The sequence below is a fragment of the Argiope bruennichi genome, chromosome 8 (genome assembly GCF_947563725.1).
Source record: "Argiope bruennichi chromosome 8, qqArgBrue1.1, whole genome shotgun sequence".
Lineage (NCBI taxonomy): Eukaryota > Metazoa > Arthropoda > Arachnida > Araneae > Araneidae > Argiope > Argiope bruennichi.
In genome coordinates, this window is record NC_079158.1 from 34935252 (window position 1) to 34958926 (window position 23675).

General features: G+C 25.6%; 4 protein-coding genes across 11 annotated transcripts in view; 2 read left to right on the top strand and 2 right to left on the bottom strand.

Annotated features, from left to right (window-relative positions):
- Window positions 1-1610, bottom strand: part of LOC129980829 (formin-binding protein 1-like) — a 62940-nt gene extending 61330 nt beyond the window's left edge. For 3 of the 4 annotated variants that reach the window (XM_056091242.1, XM_056091239.1, XM_056091238.1), the window contains exon 1: window positions 1232-1609. In XM_056091242.1, coding sequence (XP_055947217.1) covers window positions 1232-1255 — 24 coding nt within the window. In that variant the 5' untranslated portion in view covers window positions 1256-1609. Of the gene's footprint in view, window positions 1-1231 lie in introns of all 4 variants that reach the window. The other variant, XM_056091241.1, reaches the window with a different exon arrangement.
- A 435-nt stretch (window positions 1611-2045) lies between these two features.
- Window positions 2046-11960, top strand: LOC129980830 (decapping and exoribonuclease protein-like). Of its 2 annotated transcripts, XM_056091243.1 has the most exons (7): window positions 2046-2412; window positions 2735-2967; window positions 5484-5712; window positions 10358-10493; window positions 10578-10663; window positions 11449-11580; window positions 11829-11960. In XM_056091243.1, the coding sequence occupies exons 1-6, from the start codon at window positions 2069-2071 to the stop codon at window positions 11564-11566; spliced, it is 1146 nt and encodes a 381-aa protein (XP_055947218.1). In that variant the 5' UTR covers window positions 2046-2068; the 3' UTR covers window positions 11567-11580; window positions 11829-11960. The 2 variants fall into 2 exon arrangements, 1 of the variants encoding a protein (XP_055947218.1); XR_008785255.1 differs by lacking the exon at window positions 11829-11960 and having other exon boundaries at window positions 5484-5630.
- Window positions 11925-17708, bottom strand: LOC129980831 (p53 and DNA damage-regulated protein 1-like). Of its 4 annotated transcripts, none has more exons than XM_056091244.1 (4): window positions 17601-17708; window positions 15688-15839; window positions 13892-14004; window positions 11925-12167 (listed from the first exon to the last, which is right to left on the bottom strand). In XM_056091244.1, exons 2-4 carry the CDS (start codon window positions 15828-15830, stop codon window positions 12001-12003), a joined length of 423 nt encoding a protein of 140 aa, XP_055947219.1. In that variant the 5' UTR covers window positions 15831-15839; window positions 17601-17708; the 3' UTR covers window positions 11925-12000. The 4 variants fall into 4 exon arrangements, with proteins under 4 accessions (XP_055947219.1, XP_055947222.1, XP_055947220.1 ...); XM_056091247.1 differs by having other exon boundaries at window positions 17496-17603; XM_056091245.1 differs by having other exon boundaries at window positions 17466-17603.
- Window positions 17709-17868: 160 nt separating this feature from the next.
- LOC129981269 (G patch domain and ankyrin repeat-containing protein 1 homolog) lies at window positions 17869-19162 on the top strand. Its single transcript, XM_056092041.1, has one exon. The coding sequence runs from the start codon at window positions 18047-18049 to the stop codon at window positions 19064-19066; it is 1020 nt and encodes a 339-aa protein (XP_055948016.1). The 5' UTR covers window positions 17869-18046; the 3' UTR covers window positions 19067-19162.
- Window positions 19163-23675: the final 4513 nt, after the last annotated feature.

Genomic DNA, 23675 nt, shown 5'->3' on the forward strand with positions numbered 1-23675 from the left:
TTTCTTGTAGGGTTCAAAAACTATAAGCAAAAGTTGTAAAATCAATTTAAAAAAAATAGGAAATAATTCAAATTCATATAGTTTTTTAAAGAATAACCGAGGAAAAAATTAAGACAGTATCTTTTTCACTACATTACCAATGAAAACAAAACATTAAAAGCATCTAATGGAAAATACTGAAATAAAGTTGTCAAATAACTAAATAAACATATGAAGAGAAGAAAAAAAAAAAAAAAAAGAGAAAAGTGATTGCATTAATTATTTATCTAAAACTACAATAAAAAAAAATTCTTTAGATTCTCAAAATGTAAACTGAATTTAAAAAACTCCTATGCTCTGTAAAGTAAAAGTTTACAACTTAATATTAAGAAATTTGCAATTAACATAAAAATATGAATTTATACTCGGTACATATAAGAAGGCTAAGAATGCTAAAAATTATTTTTTCATTAAAATATATCAGAAAGTTTTAAATAAGTAGTTTTTGTTTACATTTTATAGTAAACTATTAAAGAATAAACAATTGTGTTTCAGTAATATAAACCATAATCTTATATGTAGTTGTAAAATTAATGCTTTTTTTTCAAATGCATCTTAAAATTCCACTTAATTACAAGCAATCATTTACACAGAAATTAAGACACAATTACTCACTTATAGAAAATATGAGATTGACAACAATTTTCCTTTAAAAATGATTAGAAATATCAAATATTGATACATGTTTTTGCAATTCAAACACGATGAAAATTGGTATTCCACATAGAATTGATTATAATTTCAGCAAAAATTTCAATATTTTTCTACATTATTTTGAGAACTAGATATTCAATACTTTAAGTATTCTTGAGAAGTAATGAAATTGATTGATTCAAGATTTCTTTTTAAAATGATGTACTATTATTAAAAAAATATATTCATTGCAAAATAATAGGCAAATGTTATTCACCACGGCAGTAGTGAAAAAGTTTTTGAAATTGTTATTCAAATATCTGAATGACTCAAAAACTATATTTATATTTTCTACTCCAGTCTCACAAGATGATACAAACTTCATACACTAAATAATTATAAAATTATATCACAAATCAAATACACATAATAAAATAATATTTACATAGTCATTAAAAACAAAATAAATTTAAAAAGAGTTGCAGAAAATGAGTTAAAAAGTAAACAATAAAAGTTTGGAAAATCGGAATAACATTAAATATAGATATAAAATCCTTACCCATAACTCGATTCCCCAACTCATTTTTCTATGATATCCAGATAATCAATAGATAAATATTCCAAATTAAATCAAAGGCAACATACACAAAGCCATATGACTTTGTGCCTCATTCTTCACATTTTATACAAACCGAGTACTATTCAGTGAAGAATATGAATTCTAACATACTATTTGTAAAACAAGAGCAAAAGAAATATATATGCACTGCATTAACTGTGCAGTTTATCCAAATGAAATTATATAATATAAATGCTACATTTAATTTTTAAATTCTGGCACCTTCACAGCGACCGATTGCTGTTTATAAAATTTCAACTAGTAAACATATCATTCATGAAAATGTTACGTTCCGATTTCTCTTTTTCAGACGGAATATCGTCAATAGATGAAGATCGATTAAAATAGAACATTTCATTCATTCCTTAGTGCATATGAAGTTTGCTTTCGCTAACGCTAGATGACGCTTTTCAAAAAAAGAAAATTATAAAAAGTAATTATTTTCTTGTGTATTTCCAATAAAATGTCGATTTCCTTTTATTTAAATAAATTTCAACATTAAAAACTATGAAATTTCCTATAATACTTCATTTATTTGATCAAATTTTTTTTTTAATTTTTTCTTTAACTATAAGTATATTTTTTTTCGTGTAAATTTGACGATGACAATGTTTATATTTTTTAATATAAATAGTCAGTATAAATGTAATAATATTAATTTTAATTTGCTTGCGAAGCACAACTTAGTTTATAATTATATCACTGAATCAGGCAACAACAAATTTGTGAATGGAATGTTATTGTTTACATTTTGCTGCCGGCATGTCTTTATGAACAATGACAACAATATTCTTTTCCTGCATTGATTCAGAAGAAATTGATCCACAAGAATCTCCTTTTCAGCCTAGAGATGGGCAAAACATACCTTTGTTTGGGAAACCAAAAGAAATCGGTCATTTTTCAATAGATGCCAGACGAAAAATTCATTTCGATAAAAGTCAAATGAAATATTTGATACCGCTTTTGAAAATGCGAGGTTTATATCTTGATTTAAATGTGAACTTTTCAACTGATGTGTCCCATAACTATGTGGCTATTAGCAAAATGTACCAAACTTTATACTGGTTGAAACACCATAAACATGTGTTAAAACCAAGATTAACAGAAACATCCATGAATGCGTAATATTAATGCATTGTTTTTCATCTGTACTTTAAATCATTTTTACTATCTAATGCTTCTTTAATTAGTAAAACTAAAGATTATGCTACATATTTTTTTGCCAATCTTTATGAATTGTACCAATCGGTAGGAAACTCATCAAATATCAACTAAAGAGTACAATTAGGTTGGCATATTTACCATTTAAAAATTATAATTTGCCGATTGTACCGTATTCTTTAGTTTAGACCTACAATTTAATGTCATCAGATGTGACCATTTTATTTACTATTTAATTACAAATATGTTTTATACAATGTTAATTAATTAATTTTTTCGTAGGTCTAATATAGATTTTGTAACAGGCAGAGGAACATTGGCTTTAATTAGTTGCACTCCATACATAAAAGAATGTTTCCGAAATCAATGGGAAGTATGTGCATCAAAATATAATGGCATAATTTATTTTGCACTTATCGATTCCGATACTGATATAGCTGAAAATGAGAATGCATCAGAGCAACAGCAGAGGTTCCAATCTTGGGGGTACAAATTTGAACAGTACATTACAACAGGTGAGTTATCTTATTAGCCACTTTTGGAGATTGACTAGTTTGCCAGAAATATTAGTTGTGTTTATTCAGTTAAATCTCTTATGTCTAGATATTTGTAATTTTCTCAATAAAATATTTTTACACGTCAGATTTTGATAGGTATTAAAGTTGTGCTTGCTTGTCTTTTAATAACTTTGCACTGGATTTTCTTCTAAATGTGCATTGCCTTGTGCAGTAATGTAATTTCATTTCCTGATTCCTTATTTAAATTGAGCAAATAATTACTAGATTCGTTCCTTCTTAGCTTTGAACATTAGTTTGAATGTTCAATTTGAATTTCATTTCAACAATTAAATCTATTTATCAAAATTATGCTCAAAAATACTTTTAAAGTTGTTGAAATTTAGAAAAAAGTTGCATTGCTGTTAATTGGGTGTTATTAAAAATCTTTTTGTTAAATTTAAGTATATGAATATTTGTTCTATGAAAAATATTTTCAGATATCCTAGAAAGTATCCAAAACCTTGCTAATTTTTATTAATTCATATTTTTAAAGAATAAATTTGGTAACACTAAATCTAATGATCTGTTTGTCTTGTAGAATGTTAACATATATCTTCTCCTTTAATATTTCTAGGGATAATTTTACATATTAATTAAAATAATTTCATTAATTCCTCTGCAATTAAAAATCAAAATTGTAGTGAAGAATATCTGTTAAGCAAGTTTTATATTCATTCATTTGATTTCAGATTTAAACTTACTAAATGTTCAGAAAATGTATGTTCAATTTATCTTTAGCTTTTTACTTATTAGTTATTGTAGCTTGTGTTTTAGATTTATATGATTATATTTCAGGTGATTTCATTTTTTTATTTATTAATTTCTTATTTTTCAAAATTTTAATCTTCTGAAAAAAAAAACATTGAGATGAAAACTTAATTGAATCCAAGAAATTAAAATAGTTTTATTAAATGTTTTTATCACTTCTTTTTATTTGTCACATAAGACATTGATATTTCATTACATAATAAACGTAGATCCCATATATATATATATATATATATATATATATATATATATATATATATATATTTCTTTTATCCTCAGCGTCATGGTCTTTCTTTATTTAAAGTTGAAATAATTTAAGCTCTTTAGAAACCGAAGGAGAAAAATATTTGACAGCTTTTCAGTAAGAATGGCTATTTAATATTGGAATAAACTTCTCTTTCTTAGCATTAGGGGGAACATATGTTTTGAAATTAATCATAAAGAAATTATAATAATTTTTTTTTAATTTGCTGATTCAAATATGTTTCTCTCATTGAGGATAATTTGTTATATTATAGACTACCGAGACTTTTATAGACATATTACTGTAAAATATCATAGAAATTTCACTTATCATAGAGGGAGGAAAAACATAAGCAGGTTGATGAAAAAATTATTATTATCATGTTCACTTTGCTATTAAAGTTTTATAAATATTGGGCAGTTGCATCAAGAATATTAAATACAAACATGGATGTTAGTAATTATGTATCATAATAAATAGTAGCATAATATCATAATAAATAATAGATCTACTTCAGTGATTAAGTAAATTGCAGGAATAAAGTAATGTGGTTGATTTTTATCAAAATTTTAATTCATAAAGGCATGCTATTAATTTTCTGAATAATGGTCTTCAGTGCATAAATATTATCTATTTATCACTCTAAAATTTTCTAACTTTAAAATGATTTGTAATTTCACTGTTTGAAGTGCCAATTGAAATATATGCAACTCCTATTGAGAGATAATGGACAAAAGTTTAAGAACATCTGTGGCTTAACTTAGAGATTTCGCAACGAAACTATAGTGGGATTTCTTAACTAGTAGGCGACAGATAAAAGATTTTTCTGTTAATTGAATATATCCAAAATAAATTATCATAATTATCATCTGCTGGTATTTTTATTGAGATTTTAAATCTGTAAAAGAAATAAGCTTTGTAGTATATTTAAGTTGATATTGTTCCACCTTTGATTCTGTTGGTCTTTAATATAAGCAAAAACAAATTTTTCACTTCCCAATATTGATTAACATCTTAAATCAAGTATCTATCGGGAATATGGTTTTTCCTTTTGATGAAAAGGGCTGTTCCAAAATTATTTGATGAGAATAAATGATATGCTATCTTATTAAATGTATCAGATTACCTTTTCAGTTCATTTAAATAATGATAGTAATAAATAAAATTTTATCTAAAAAATTTTATTTAACAAAGCTGTGTTATTATTTAAGGACACCTGTTTTTTTTTTTTTTTTTTTTTTTTTGTATGTATGCATGTGTTTTCTGGCAATTTGTTTATGAACTGCTTTTATTTGCTGGATTTTAATATAAAATATGTTGTTTGTTCACTCATAATATATGTGATTATTTATCCATACTTTTTAACTTTTGTAACTATACCATTCTATTTTAAATGCTGGAATTCTGATTTATGATTTCTGTGTAGGATTTTCATTGGAATACTTTTTGTTTTTTCTTATAGACCATATTGATGGAGACCCAGATTTGTCCTCAACAACACATCAATTAGAAGAATATTGTGTTATATTGAAAAGTGTTTTAAATAAACATAATTTACTATATAAGGCTGAAATGGATGCTGTTATACCTTATCGAAAGATTATTGATGGTAATGGTGATACCTCCTGTTACACTGAAATAAAAACAAGTAGAATTAGAACAACAGCAGTTGGCGAATATCATTTTCATAAGTATATAATTTTGTTTATAAATAAGTTTTTAAAAAATTATAATTTTTTTTCTTTGTTTGAAATTATAAATTTGCTGTTTTATCTAATTGTCATTTAAAAGTAATTTTATAAATATTTTTAATATGTATTTTCGATTGCTTTTAAAATATTTAATTTTAACACAAGCCTTGAAAACAGAAAAGCAGATATTCCAAACAATATAATAATTATATTAGTGGAATGTCACATAAAGGTTGGTAGTGGAAAATGTTTTCTATAATTCCAAAATTATTGTATTATATGTTGTTATAATGAAATTCTAATGTTTCTATAACTCATCTTGGTATATAATTTTTGTTGAAATTTAATGAAAATTTAATATTGAAATAACTGCTTATTTATTAGATATATGTTAGGACATTATCTTAACCAGTCATCTAGATTCTTAAATTCTCTTTGCAGAACCAGCAGTGGATATTTTATCTTAAAAAAGATCTAATTTTTCATATAGACATCCTTGAAAAATAAAAATACTTCTTAAATAAATTCCTTTGAATAACATACTATGATGAATATATCAAAATTGCATTTTTCTATGTAATATTACAGTAATTTTTTATGCCTGTATCGGCTTCTAGTAAATTCTAGATAGTCTAGCTCTGTCAGAATAAGATTTTATAGTTATCAATTGTAAAATATCAGGAAATAAAAATAGCTCTTTGTGCTAGTGGATTATACTGGATGAAGCATTTTAATAGGCTGAAATAAAATAACACTTCTTGAATCCTTTGTGCATAAAATGATCCAACATTGGAAAAAAATGTTCATGCATATCTAATCTTTTTAAAATAGCAACCCTTTGCTGTAGATGAATTTAAATCTCGAAGTGTTGCAAATCTGAAGTTATAAAAAATACCAGGAAAAGTGAAATTAAATCTGCAAAATATACCAGAGATTATGTACAAGACATAGAATTTCTCACTGTATGAATTTAAATTACATCTACAGACAGAATAATAAATAAAAAGTATTCTTCTAGTAATTCTTCTAAAACTGAAACAGTTATGTGATAAAATATTTTGATATACTCAAGATAGATCCACCAAGATACAGCATAAATTATTTATATGGTATATCAATATCAAAGCATTCGACCTTGATGTATATATTTACTTATATAGCATATCAGGAGACAGGTTAATCTTGGAATGATATCTATATATTTAAAATAATAGGGAAAGCCAAAAATCTGGTCTCTCAGTCAAAACCATTGAACAGATTTCAATAATTTTGGTTTCGTGTAAATCTTATGACCCCCAGATGGTCACCGGCCTGCTCTTCTCTCCAGTTTTGTGAGAAATCGAAAAACTTTGACTTTTCAAAACTTGGTGATGCTTTTTCTATGGAGAAATCTTGCGACAGAGTTTGCCAGCTAAAATTGCAGAATTGATTGTGATACTTTTGATTTCATATGAAAACTTATGGCACCTAAATAGATCATTAAATGTTGTCTGTCTCCTTCTATTTTTGTGAGAAATTAGGGAAGGAGGACTTCACTGGACATTCTCAATGATATAATTCTGCGATAGAGTTCGCCAGCCCAAAACACAGAAATGATTTCAACAAAATTTATTTTATATGAATGTTCATAATCCCTCAATATATTATTGATGGTTTTCTACCACTTTCCTCTCCATTTTAGAGTTATTCTTTTATTTTACTTTTTGTGATAAGATGTAGTTAATCATTCTTGATTAACATGTCCAAATTAATTTTATTAACCAAGCATCTTTGGCTACCACTTTAATGATATTAATAGAATCATATCAATGAATTTTTGATGAAATACATCTGAAAATAATGGAAATTGTATAATAACTGTAGAACATTCTGATTGGTTAGCTATGCTTGTAAAACAATGGAATCAGTCCTGTTGTTGAATTTGAAGTCTCTGTGTAATTTTAATTTGCAGTATTTCTCAAAAATGAATGTGGGAACAGATTACCCTTTACTTAAGTTATTTGGTAACTTATTTTTTGATTGTGACTGGAATATTTTGTCGGAGACATTCTACAGAGAGAATAAGCAGTGAATTAATGCTTTTGAAGGTTTTCAGAAATGGACTGTGGTTGAGAGAAGAGCCTCATTGACGTGATATGAAATTCATGTGACTATTGATAAAATTAATTTCATACAAAATAAAAATTGGTGAAATCAATGTAGTGTTTGTAGCTGGGGAATATATATATATATATATATATTTGAAAATTATTTTTAAAATATGGATGATGGGTGAACAATGAGTTGCCAAAAGTAGCTGTATTTATGATTTAGCGATGCAGTTTCAACAAATGCTTGTGAACATCAAATTATTGTGCAGAATGTCTTCGTATAGGTGCTGTAGAGAAGTCCTTTGATGGAATTTGATTAAAATGTTATTCTAATCATCTAAAATTAGAAGGTACATTCTTAATAGCTTCCATGTAGTGATATGTGAGCCATATTGGTTAAATTTCTTAGTGGGAATGAAAATGTCACTATTTGTTGAAACAAAATTTTATAGTCATATTTATAATCAATTTGCAGTCAAAAAGTCATATTTATGTTTACTATGAAGCTCTATAATCTGGCATCCATTTGATCATTTCCTCCATCATGATTGAATAAATACCCATGTTTTATGTAACTACAGAATGAGGCTATAACCCAGTGAATTAATTTTAGAGAATTTTGGAATAATATGAGGATTTAAGAATGTACAAAATGAATATTGATTTTGTGTATTCTTGAATCCTTTTAATCTAAAGTTGAGTTAATTATTTAGTATAAGTATATCCAAATTAATAAGGATTCAAAGTACAAAGTTAAAAATTTGTTTAAATACATAAAAAAAAAAATACATTGAAAATTTAAGGAAATATATGTAACATGGGTCACATACTGTTTCTAGAATTCTTATCAACAGTTCATTCTACTGTTGATAAGTAGAATCCATTGAGAATACATAAAGATCAGCCCTAGGAATAATTCATATGCAGATTATTAATTGATTTTACTATGAGGATCATCCAGAAAATAAAGACAATTTAGTTATAGAAAATGAAAAACGATATTTTTTGGGAGAAAAAAATAATTCTGTTACATGCCTAAAGTTTCCTTCATTTTGCTACATAACCATTTCCTACATTTAAACAACTTGACACATCTGATGAAGAGCTTCAGAATTTTCATATTATGTTGTTCGACAACCTGTTCATTAAGTAATTTGTTCACTCTGTATAAACAAAGAAATTGCTGGATCAATTCAAATGGGAATTTTTTGGTCATTCTCTCTATGGCCCGGATATTGCTCCTATTAATTTTTATCTTTACTCTAAGCTGAAAGAGTTTCTGGGCGATAAATGTTTTAAAAGTGATGAAAAATTCAGTGACTATCTGGCTTAATGAACTTGCAGCAGAGGAGTATAACATGGGAATTCTGAAGCTCGTAACCAAATGTTTAAATGTGCATAGGAAGTAATTATGTGGCGAAGCAAAAGAAACTTTAGGTATGTTACAGATTTTTTATTCCCCCCCCCCCAATGAGTATTGTTTTTTCTTCTTTTTTTCTATAACTAAATGATCATTATCTTCTGGTAATTTGTGTTCTTTGTTTGCGAATATATAAGTGCTTCCTTTGTATAACTTGTATCGCAAAAGATAAGAATAAAACTATGATACTAGTCTTATCACTGAGTTTACTGAGGATGCCATGAAGCTCGCAGCTACAAATATTTTGAGAGCCCACATTTCTGAAATTACAGCCACATGACCTTATTCTATGTTTAAAAGTGCATTACAAAGAATAATAAAAATAGTTTTCAGTAATTGTGTGATAAATATGAAACCTCAGATGAAGTATTTCAAGACAGATTTGCAAAATAAATTTGAATGAAGCTCAATGGAACATTTGAGAAATTTGGTTTCCAGATTAATTCCTCTATCCGAAACAGATATTTAAATTTGTGTATGACTTTAGAGAAGAATTTAATTTGCCATGTAAGTTTAATAAGTAAACATGAATAGTCAGTAAATATTTTTATGCAAGCTTTATAAAGAAGCATGCAGAGTTAAGTTTTAGGGAGCCTCAATTAATAAATTGTATAGAACTTAATAAGTCAAAGGTTAAAAGGTTTTTTTTTTGGTACACTGATTTAATATTTAACCATTGTAATTTATTCCCCCCAAAAATATTTGTTTTTATTTTAAACTTTTTTTTAGTGTAGTGGATTATATTACCAGACACATTTAAATTTTTGTAAAATTTGACAAAAAATTAGCCATTTTACATATGAAATGAATAAAAGTTTGATAATCTTTTTTGATTTAAGCTATATGAAGAACGATCTTGATCAGATCAGTTAAGAGTTCATTTCAACAGTTAATATAAACTTTATATAATATTTTGCTTAAATGATCCTACTATATGATGCTCATTAAAAGTTGCTGTTTGAAAAAATACACATATGCAGATAATGTGAAAAATAAGAATCAATCTTAAATTTAGCAAAGGGCATAATTTCTTTAACTAATTATTTAAAATAACAATCTTAATCTACTTTTTATATACATTTGATTTATAATCTATGCATTGTCAAAAATAATGCAAATTTTTATTATTTTTTAGATACAAAACAATTCTGTGGTGGGCTCAATCATTTTTTGCTGGAATTTCAGAAGTTGTATGTGGGAATAGAACAAATCATGGTATTGTTAAATCAATTGATGTATATCGAGTCAGTTCCTTTCCAGAAGAAGCTGGGGTAACAGCATTTTTTGTTACTGTCTATAAATATCAATCTATTAAAAAAATTATATGAATTATAATTTTATTTATTTCTTTATAGGGCTTATGGTCTCCAGATGTCTGCTTAAACTTCTGTGATAAATTTTTGACCTATCTTAAAAGAATTGTGATTGAAGATGATTATAAGTAAATATATCTTTCAAGTGATGTTAAATATCTTTATGTTATTAAAGAAATAAAGCAAAAATAAACACTAAATCACTGCTATAAAATTTGGAAGATGTCTTAAATAATTGACAGAATTATTTTTTAAACAAAATAATAGAAATTATATGTCATACAGAAATGATATGCTTAATAATTCATTCATCAATATTTCCCTTATATTGTAGAATGCAAACAGTGGACTATTTAGTCCCAATTGTATGAAAATAAAAATGTATATAAAGAGTATATTAATAAATAAAATTTGGCCCCGATTCCTTTTTTTTTGTTCTAGTATATATGAATGTTTTTAAAATGGAATTAAACTCGGAACAATTTGGCTCTTTTGATTGACACATAGTGACATTTTATTCATAGGTCAGATGTGGTAAAATTTATTTATATCTCCATGGATACAAATATAATTAATAAAGGTTTTTGCATAGTATATTAATTACTAGATACTATATCATGTATAATTACTTATTGTAAATTCAAAAATGTGATTTAAGTATAATAATATGATTCTGAATTAGCGTAATAATACATGGCATAGCTTTCTTCAAATTGTGAATATGATTTGTCATTTTAATTTTATTAACTTGAAATGATTTTAAGTATTTTTGATAAATTTTAATTTTAAAAATGTGATTTAATTACAAATATTGGAAAAGAAATGGACCATTGATAGATCATAATTTATTTTGTATTGGCACATCAAATTTTTCTATGTTATTTGTTGCTTTAAATTTCTGCTTTTCTTGCAGTGTTGTTTACAAATTGAGTTACAAATCGGGAGATATTATATATTGTTCGAAACTAGTCAATCCGGAAAATAGATATAAAATTATTCCCGACTGGTATGTAAAGGCAGAGGAAGAATGATACATGTTATTTGTGTAAGTATAAAATATTCATTATTATATTATTTTACTTTAATATGTCACAGTTGTTTAAGTATTTAAAAGTAAAAATTATAAAATAATTTGTGCTACCCTTTTTATTTAACTAAAAACTAAGAACCAGAACATCCATTTTTAAATAATGGGTGTTTTAAAATGGAATAAGCTTTTTTTTAAATAATTTTTCTGTTATTTTTTATGCTGTTTTGAATAAGAAAATTAATATTTTTTTACTTTTCTTAAAGATATGGAGCTTCTAGAAGAGCATACATCATTTGAAGATACCTAAAAAGTTTTTACATTGTATGACTATACTGTATATCAGTACTCAGATGTTTATTTTATAATAAGATTTTATTCTGTTAATAAAATATAAGACAAAATACACATATGTACAATATTAGTTTACAAATTTAATTATACTGGGTTATATAATATTTTTTTCATAGCATTAACTTCATCTTTACTCAAGGGTTTCAAGTTAAATGGATGCTCGGGCTTTCCTTCCAAATTTCGAATATTATCAACTTTAGGTTTCAGGTTGTTTCTTAAGGTATTTATCTCTTCATCAATTAAAGTTTCATCTATAAAAAATAATGACACTGTTAAAAATTTATTATATAATTAATTCAATTTCATATTAAATGGGCAGTTTTTAAATGCTTAATTAAACCTTACTTTCACAATGAATTATACATATATTTAAATTAATTTAAAAAATTAAAAATGATATAATAAGTAATATTTTTATAAATTATGGTGAAAAAAAGTCCAGATTTTGCTTAATTGAAATTTTTTAAAAAATCATCGCAAATCCCTAATTTTAAATATATATACCATGTTTTCTGGTTCGAAATCAAATGGTTTGACATGTAGAACATCAATACACAGACACATTTCTTTTTATTATTAGTAGAGATGTGGTTTTGATTTGAACAATCCATTAATTTATCAAAATAAAAGGAAGAAATACGTTTTAAAATAATAGTTGTAAAATAAACAGTATGGGTAAATTTCAATCTTTAATCAATAATTTTTTTTTAATTTTAAAAACACAGGAAAATACTGCTTCTAATATGCATGATAAAAATTAGCATTTGGTGCAAAATATTAAGAAATTACCATTTACAGTGAGCCTACACTATAGGAGCACTTATTATTAAATATTTAATTATTATTATCACTTATTATTAAGTATTTTATATATGCGAAAAAAATTAAAAAGAAATGATAGTCAATTATAAAACCATTAGATAAATGTGCATCATTTGTTTGGATAACAAACAAAGAAACCAAAAAAAAAAAAAAAAAAAAAAAAAAGTCACAAAACTACAAGCATGCTGGTATCTTGGGTTTGATATCTATCATAAGCCCAATGCATAAATAAATAGTATTTGTCTGAAATAAATAATCTCCAATAATGCAATGCCAAAAGACAAACTATCCCAGAAACATCATTAGCTAGTAATAATTTAGATACTTCTTATTTCTTTCAAAGTGGCAAATGATTGATTTTCAGATCCATCTATTTCCAAGTACACTTATGCCATAATTATTTACGTTGGATTTTTGATGCCCTTCAATAATGGCAACGCACATATCATCACATACATGAGATGGGTAATTTATAATATGGTCAAATAACCTCCTATTTGTATTTTAATGGTGCACATTATGCAGCTATCAAATGGTAAATTACTCAGACTTTGTCATAAGAAATTGCCTCTTAGGGATGACAGTTTAATGCTTCAATTCAAGTTAACTAAAAGCTATACCTCTTATTTTGGATGACAATATTTCTGATTGGAGAAGATTTTATCACACTTTGATTAGTAAAGTGATAACTATTCTGGTAATAATGGTAAATGTTTTCAAAATTGGCCAATAAAATATGAATTTAATGCCACATAAATTATTTTCTTTGACAAAGATTTTACAACAAGTATACATTTTTTTTAACAATTACTATGTTATAATTTTGAAATACTTTGCATTATTATAAAATATATAGTCTTTCTACAGAAAATGCCATAGATTGGGAGCAAATTTTTTGTAATTTTTTTTATTAATTGTGTAATTCTTTTCTAATTACATTTTGAATAAAAGCACTGCAATGTTTTACAGTGATGTTAGTAATCAGGTAGTTATTAATTAAAAATAATCAAATAATGATCTGTATTTAAAGAAGAATTTTAAAGGTGAAATATACCAATTCAATATATTATATAAAAAGTTAAAAGGTACATAGAATAAAACAGTTATTTAATTGAAATTCTAGAATGCTTATTAAATGACTTGTTAAAATTACCTTTTTCTATCATATTTAATGCTTTTGTCTTTGGACATTTAATGAATATATTTCCAAAGCACATCCAAGTTTTTGAATTGGGGGGATCTTTTTTTAAATCTGCTTGTAAAGCTCTAAAAAAATATACATACATAAAAATCATGCAAACTTTCAAAGTACAAAATTATACAATAATGAAATTACCTCAAATCTTAATTAAAATATTTAATGATGTCAGTAATTTCTTAAATACTTAATGGAATGGGAAATTAAATCATTGATGAATGCTGCAGCTATTAAAAATAAAATATCAATATATTACAATGGCTGTCCAATAAGGTTTATAATGGCTAGTATTTCATCATTGCCATTATTGTAATATTATGAAAATTTGGGGATGCTATTAAAAACAATTTATACTTAATTATAGTTTTTATTAAACATCTTAATTTCCTGAAAAATTTTTTTTTATCATTTTCCTGATTTTATTCACTGTAATTAACATTTAATATTAGCTTTCAGCATGAAATGTCAGTAAAAAGATAAATATGGGCAGATTTTTCTTTTTCAGAAACTCTCAAGTATACTTTAAAAATTGTTTCATAGCTGTAGCATTTTTTATCACATTTAAATGAAAGGTATTTGTATATTAGTTGCATGCTAATGATTAATTGCCAAAGATGTCATATTTATTGAACTAAATATTAATTTCTAAAAAAATCACCAAAAATATTAAATTAGTTTTCGTTGAAACTCGATTATGTTTGCTAATGGCATAAAATGCAACCAAAAGTTCATCACTGGTTAATATACAAGTATTGAAAAAAGATGTTCTTATGGCAAATTTTCTTTACATTGCAGGACCTCCTAAAATAGTTATTGTTAACTTCAGTCAAAAAAGCAAATGAAAAGAAACCAGGTTTTCTGATAATCATAACATAAAGGGTTTTATGTTATTAGTTTAAATGTTATTAATGATCAGATAGGATACATTATACATTCTATAAAAAATTGTGCTGCTAAAAAAATCTGACAGTATAAACTATATTCTTTGAGTATCAATCTTATTGTTCAAATAAGTTTCAATATAAAATATGGTATATAATTGGTATATGGTAATAATAAAATATGGTATATATGGTATTCAATATAAAATCCACAAAGGTTTTAATAAACTGGAAAAAAGTTAAACAGTTTAATACACACATACAAGGTACAGATATTTTTGATAACAAAATGTTGATAAGCATTAGTATATATAAATATAAAAGAAAAAACAGTAGATTGATTTGACAATGTTTTAATGTAATGTAAAAGAAAACAATAATATTTGGCCATATTGACTCTATATTTATCATGGATTACTTTAGTGTAGCAAAAAAGTATAAATGGCTACAATAAAAATCACTTCAAAAACATATGAAACTGATTAAAAGGTTATTTAACTACAAAGAAAGAACCATATTATAAATATCTAGTTTATTCTTTAATTGCATAAAATAAAAATAAAACATTTTCCCCAATGAACATGTAAAGATGAATATTCCTTAACTCACACGATATAAAACTAAGTTACAACTAGGAAATTTAGTTGCCGATAATACAATACTTTCGACTAATAAATTTCTATTTGTAAGCAACAATTAAATGAAAGACTCATTTCCTCCATTTTAAATTAAAATTGAATTTGTTACATATATTCTTTTAACAGCTTTCAGAGATATAATTGGTATTTTTTGAATTTGAAACATTACAATAGCTCAAAATGTTAAATAATTTTTTTCTAGTATATAAACACAGTATAACAATCATCCTACCTTTTTGCTTCTCTGAGTGCATTACTTCTTCTACTGTAGCTTACAATCTGTTCTTTATCAATCAGAATCTCCTGAGCTGCCTCTTCTAACTTAGAAAGATAATTTAAACATGACTGTGTATCTTGTATCTTTTTAGAATCCATAATAGCCTCCTAAAAACATTTCAAGAAGAAATCTATACATATTGCCACAAGTAAAAATTGTGAGTAACAAAAATTATAGAAAGCAAATATTGATTAATACAAGAAAAAATATCCTTTTTTATAATGTCATAAACATAAATAATGATAATGAGTTGCATGTAATGGTAACAAGAAAAGTTTTTCAAAGACAGGAAGAAAGAAAAATATGCATACTGAGCATTATCCAATTATTTCAAAACAAAGTAAAAGAATAATCAGTTGGTTTTTCTTTATTCAATACACTGGTACTAAATAAGTTGCAAAGTTTATTAGTTTCCAAAATAAATACTTGTTTTGTTACCAAAAGAACAACCAATAATTGTAAAGCATGCCCTTTGGTAGTAATCCTTTCACATTTAATAGGCATATACATTCTGGAACTCAGACTTCATTCCCTATTGGGTATATAAATCTTGCTTTTATTTGGATTATCATCAAAAGAACCATTTTATTTGGAATTTAAAATTTTAATCATGCAAAAGTCAAGTCAAAAAGGTTATATATCACTTTTCATTCTATATCCTTATCTGTTAGAGTAAAAGGCAAGTTTAACAGCATTTTGATAACAATTTAACTAAAAATTATCCATAAAAGTATAATTGTGACTATATTCAACAGAAAATTTTGAGATGATAAATTTTTTTACATATATTTTGTTTTCATATAGGAAGCATTACAAGAATAATCTTATCAAATTATATACAAATCATGCAAATTTAAAAAAAAAAAAAAAAAAAAAAAAACAACTACAAGTATTTCATATTGAGATATTGATTTATCAAAAATTATTACTCTGAAAGAGATGATTCATTTCAGTTTAATTTACAGCTCATAAGGTATATTTAAACTGATTAGCAATTTTTCAGCTTTGTATTAAATAAAGAAGTTTAGTATCAGATCAAAATATATTTTATTATTTTGTTTTCAAATGGAGTCACTGATATGTTACATAATACATGAAACAATTTAATATTTCAAGTTAGCACATATAAATCAAAATTCGATCTTTTTCAGCACCCCCAGAATTATCTCATGCTTATCTAAAAATTGTTCCATCATAAAACAATATCAAAAAATTATTCTGTCAGAATAATTTTTAGATTATGACGATAATCACATCAGCTGGCATAGGCACACAAGTAAAAAAATGTATATAAATGAATTCAACAAACAATCTAATCATTTATCTTCTTTCTATATAGAAATTATAGAATTTCTAAATTATATAAAAAATAAAGTAAAATTATTCCTCTTAAAAATTTTTACTTGGCAACAAAGAAAAAGATGACAACAGCACTTTATCAGAATAAATTGAAGAAATAGGGAATTTAAAACAATCAAATAAAACTAAATGCACATCAAATAAATATCGCTGCAAGCAAAAAGAAAAAACTATTCTATATGTTAAATAGTGCTGGAAAGTAAAAAAGTAATTAAAAGTAGATTACTCCTATTACACAAAATGATTCACATGGTTTCAATTGATCATACAAAGTGCAATAAATAAAAATAGAAAAGTAAAATTAATAGTAGTAAGACTTTAATTTAGAATAGCTATAAAAATATATACTGTATCGAAATAAATAGAGTATCAACCTATTCGAGAAATTTTTGAGGAAAACATACAATATTTATATCACAAAAAAGTATTTTTATCCAACAAATTATAGACACCACAAGAAGAAATAATAAATCTTAAATCATATAAACGTAAACAAACATAAAACACACCGGAATTATATTTTTTACCGAGACGGAAATTTGAATTCAGTTCATTGCAATTCAGTGAATGTTTTGTTTACTTTGTCTTAATTTATATTAATTATTTTTTTATCTTCTAATTTAAACTCTTCGCTATATATTCTTAAACTAAAAAATTGTACGTTTTTTCTTTCCTCATTATCATATTTCACCTGAAAATTTTAATGAATGTTATGCATTCAAATTTTGTATAATGTGAATGGCAACACTTGCATTTTATTTGATAACATAAAGGTATTAAAGATTTTTTTTTAGTGCATGTTTATGAATGAGATAGAAAAGTGGTAGCATTGATAATTAGATAATTTATGATTTATCAAACATTAAACTATTAAATTTTTTTGAAAAATGGACATTTGTAAGAAAATAATATAAGGTGATTTGTATCTTTTGGAGGATAAAGATTTTTCTCAAAAATGTCTGCTGTTAATAGTCTTCCACTGAAGCTTATACCCTTTGTTTTACCTTCTGATCAAAAATCGAATGGCGTTGTTAAGCAACAATCATCTTTTGATACTGGTTTGAGTGGTTCAGAAGTGAGTCAATTTTACGAATCAGTGGTTTCTTCGTCTTCGTGTCAAAAACCGACTAAAAAGACAGTGAACTCTTCAAAAGGAAGAGAATGCCTGAAAAAGCTAAAGAAGTCAAACAATATTTCGCAAGGTAGTAATATAAAAGCTGATTCAATATTTCTGTATGCACAACAAGGAAATATCACAGGACTTAAACAATGTATAGAAAATGGGCTTTCCATTAATCAACAAGATGCATATGGTTGGACACCTTTAATGTGCGCAGCTTGTGAAGGACATTTTTCTGTTGTTGAATATCTTTTAAAAGCAGGAGCTAATCCCGATATAAGATGTAAATATGGAATGACTGTGATTGATATTGCAAGGAAGGCGAAGAATGATACTATTATAAAACTGCTTCAAAATGGGATTGATTCTTCTAGTAAGGAATCTTCCCCCAAAACTCACACTTATGAATCTGAAGTAGAAAAGTTTTGCAGTGACTGTAAAGCTTCTTATAAAACATCTACCATTATTCATGAACGTAGTATTGCTCATTTAATTATGAAAAATAAATATGATCTTTCAACATTTTATCACATCCCAGAAAATAATAAAGGATTTCAAATTATGTTGAAGAGTGGATGGGATAAAAATAAAGGCCTAGGGCCTAATGCTGATGGTAGGAAGTTTCCAATTAAAACTGTTTTAAAGAAAGACAGATCTTGTATAGGTAAAAATAAAGAAGTGCCTAAAGTTACTCATTTCGATGCTAATGATGAAACTGCTGTTAAAACAGAAAAATTTAATCCAGTAAGAGTAGTACGAGAAAAAACATTGAAAAAATGGGAAAGAAAAAAACTTGATGCGAAAAATCGACAACGGGAAATTGATTTTAGACGATCTTTTAACACTGATTTTTGATAAAAGCACTTATTTTGTAAAAACTGTACTTTTGATATTTTATTTCAAATCTATTCATTACAAATGTGCATTATAAAATTATATGTGAATACTTTATTTATTTATTTTCTTTTTTTGAGAATGTCAAATTTTAATTATAATATCATGAGATTTATTTAAGTTAATTGCTAGTTATTTCTTTTATATATTTCTTGTTTAAGGCATATTTTGGAAAATGATAATTTCATATCATTTGAGTCTTGTTTCTTCCAATAATAAATGAAATTCTGGATTTAATGGGGGAATAGTTGTAGCCTAACAGTGAAACTATATCTGCAAAAATTAGCAAATTTGAAAATGCATTGAATTGATTTGTTCTTGACTTCTGTTACTTGTTTTGTTTTTCTGTATTTATTTACAAAATTAAAGTTATTTGGTACATAAATTTCTTGATTTATAATTTGCATTTGATAAAAAGAAGAAGTAAATATAAATTTATGCTTTGAAGTTTTTATATTAAATGATATTTTTAATACCATAGATGTTAATTATTGAGACTTTTTATTTATTTGAAAGTGGAAGTGTAATTAAAAAACTGGAATTAATTAGTTAATCTGCAATTATTTTATTATTTAAAGGAATTTTCATTTATTGAATATATGAAGTTTTGATTATTTATAAATATAATTAGAGAATATCTTCAAACATTAAGATGAATATTATCTTCTCTCAGTAATGTAAAAACACTCTAATATTAAAACACAATTCCATAAATTTCAACTTTCACTAAAATGAAAAATTTTTTACATATAAAATCAACATGAAAAGATGAAATTATTTATAAGTGCTTATTTATATCCTTTTGCTGTTAATTCAATTCAGTTATTCTTTCTGGCTAGCTCATGTCATTAATCAGAGCTGCTTATGGTTTGGAATTTCTAGATTGGTAGAAGTGTAGACTTATTATCCATCTGAAATTTTATTTTTGGACAAATATATCATTTAAGGATTGATTATATGGATATAATAAGAGATTATAGAATACCCTTGAATAATATTAATGCATGTGATGCTTTGCCGATGATGAAAGATTATGTAATGTAATTAAATGAAAATGCACCTTTTGGTGAGAAGATATCCTTCAAACCTTATTGATGAAAATATTAAGAATAATTTATTGAATATTTAATTAGTTAGCCAAAACTCTTTATATTTCATGGGCCAGTTTGTTTCTCATTGCAGTTCCTCATCTCCAACACATATTAATAGATAAACTTCAACTTCAGATCTGATATTTAAAATAAGAAGTCATTATTACTTTAAATTTGTATGTTAACCCTTTAAAATGCCATTTTTTTTCTAACTGTGGTCTATTAAAATATTTTTAGAATTGAAATTGTTTTAAGAAAAGAGATTCATTTAACTTATTAGATAAATTTAATTAATTAATTTGATTAATTAATAATTAAGTAACAAATCAAAACACAGCATTTTGTGTGAGATAATGAACTGAAGCATCTAAGTTTCTGTCTTATTGAAAAATGTGTCCGAATTTATGCAAATCTTCATAACTTTGTTCGAAGATTGATAAATTTGATGGAGAGCATACTTCCCATGGCCTTTGAAAGGGTTAATTAACATACTGAAAGGGTTCATTATATTATACTGAACTTTCAATTGTTAACTAAAAACATGTAATTTTTTTTTTTTTTTAATTTTTACTGTTTGAAAGAAAATTTCATTTCACAACTCCAGTTTAAGTCACAAGATCACATGTCAAATTAATTTTTTCTTATTGCATTTTTCAATTATCACAATTTTATGCTTGCAGAAGTATAGACCAACAGACAACAACCCTTTGACAGATTTGCTTCAAAATTTGATAATGGATTTACATTTATAATGCTAAAATTGTGTACAGAATTTCATTTATCTATCTCTTAATGTTTGATAGTAATTCTGTTCATTTATATTCGAACAGCCTGGCAGTCCTGCTGTGGATGGATTTCATTCAAATTTGAAAAAAATCTATGAATTTGAAGTAAAGACCACATATGCAAGCTAATTTGTCTAGATCAAAGTGTTTTTTAATTACCGTGTATCATAGACATTCATAACTCCAAAAAATGTATTTTTAAATTCAAGGAGATGTAAATCATCAAATCTTCAGTTTAAATTTTCTGACAATTGCAAAATTTTTGTTTCGTATATGAAAAATTAATAATAAGTGATAGATCAATGCAAAATTTAGCAAAGAATTCTTTACTTTTATGAGATTTTCTTCCAAGTGAAATACAAATTTGGATCGTTTTTTCCTGAAAGTTTTCAAACAAAGGAAATTGTTCTCACATATGAGATTAGCACACAATCTTTAGTAATAATAAAACTGTACATGCATGTGTGTTCTACATGCCAGGTCTAGAGCTATCAAACTTCCAACTACATACTTTGATTGATAGGAATATGTACCTCTGTCTGATTTCTTTGAAATTTTAATTAATTAATAATTAAGCAAAATGCTGACATTTTCCGTATTAACTTCTGAAAATATTTCAGCACAAAAAATTATCTTTTCAGCAATACTAATCATTTAACCTATCAATTAAATTTCCATTTTTAATGAATTAAAAAAAATATTTTCAACCATATTTTCCAGCAATTTACTACCCGCAAAATAAAAATTAACTTGTATGAGCATGTTAAGTGTGCACAAGAAAAACTAATGTTTGCCAACATATTTCCTTTATATTGATAAAAGTTCAAATTAAAATATGATGTAACTACAAATTAAACCTAGAAAAGTGTAATTCTCACCATGTATCTATATAAAATAAAATAAATATAAAGTGATATTTTCTAAAAAATAAATAATTTTTTTATGTTTTAAAATATCTATATTATTAATTCAATAGTTCAGTTTTATTTAAGACAAACAAAGCTTAATTTTAATATAAAAAAATTTAATATTTAAGGATATCCTTTCTATTCAGGGCCCAACATCTAATTTCTAAGACTTTACTAATAGATATGAACATCTAATAAAAAAATTGTCTAAATGAAGGAAGTTATCATTTTTCATGTAGTTTGCATCAATAAATATTCTGATGAATTACAAATTTTAAATTTTTATACAGAGATTTTGTCTTGTGAGTTATATTTAATAAAAATATTCTTGAGACTAATATTTTAAATTAAAAAAAAAAAAAAGAAGAAAGAAAGCTTCACGCGTTTGCAACTAAAACTGATTGAGTTACGAAAATTTGTATGGTTATTCTATAAAAACATGCGCTTTTAAACCTATCCATCGACTTTCAATAAAATAAGCCAGTTAACATCTGGAGTTTCCCCAAGAATCGGCTTAAAACAATGAAATTATTGATTGTCCTGAAATAAAGGTATTGAAAACTTTATAACTCGATCAAATTTGATCACAGAAGATTGATAAGATTATTTTATTGAATATGATTGAGATGATCGAAAGGCTTTATAAAATGTGGACTTGAAAGTAAAATTAAAAACTGAATTTACTGGTGAATAAGAGAAATTTTTATTGAATAACTCCTTGAGATAGTGCATTAATTATATATATAAAAAAGATGTTCTGCTGTACACATCAAATTTAAATACTGAAGAATTCAATTTTCTGTACTCATATTTTTTAAATTTAGATTTAACAAAAAAGGTTTTTTTTTTATTTTTTTTTATTAATGTTTTATCATTTTAAATTTAGATTTTATGGGAATTGAGAAAATATTAGAGATACATAATATAATGAACAAAATATCGTAAGGTTTGTGTAATAGTATTAATTCCATAACTATAAAAATTTGAAGCTTAAAAATATTTGGTAGAAGAAATTATTAAGATACCAAGTTGCATAAAATATTTAATTGAAAATTTTAGCTGAAATTAATCCTGGCGAGCCAGCTGGTCACCAAAGACGGTTAGTACTTAGTAATATTGTTGCTTAGACGCTCGCGCGCACACACAAATCAATTCAAGATTCAATCAATTAACATTTAAGGTAGGTTCGCACGAGGCCAACTATTGCGCGCCATAGAAGGTTACGCCTACTTCAGAAAAAATCCCGTGACAGCAATGGGAAACGGGATTACAATGGTTGTCCCGACGGACCATTTGCCATTGTCCCATTGTAGTCACGTGATTGTCCTGAAGTAGGTGTGACCTTCTATTGCGCACAATAGTTGACTGCGTGTGAACCCACCTTTGCAGAGCAGTTCCGCTGATTCACCTTAGTTCATATTCAGGTTTTCTAAAGTTTAAATGAAGAAGTACAATAAAACGGAGAGTTCTATCAACACGGAATGCTGATAATGTAAAGAGGTCACAACAGAATGTGGTTAATAAAATTAATAGATTTTGAAGTGCTTCATTGTTTAAAGAAAAACATGCAGATTGGTTTTGTTTGCGGTTATTTTACCCAAAACATTTTTGAAAGAAATTATCTAACTATAGAAAAATACACAGCTTATCCCCTATAATGATATACTTTTTACACGAGAGAATATGTGTTCAATATCATAAATGCTATTACATTCATCACTGATTTAATATAAACTCACTTTTGCCACAACTGAAATTTGAAATGAAATGAAGGGGTGACCTTTAC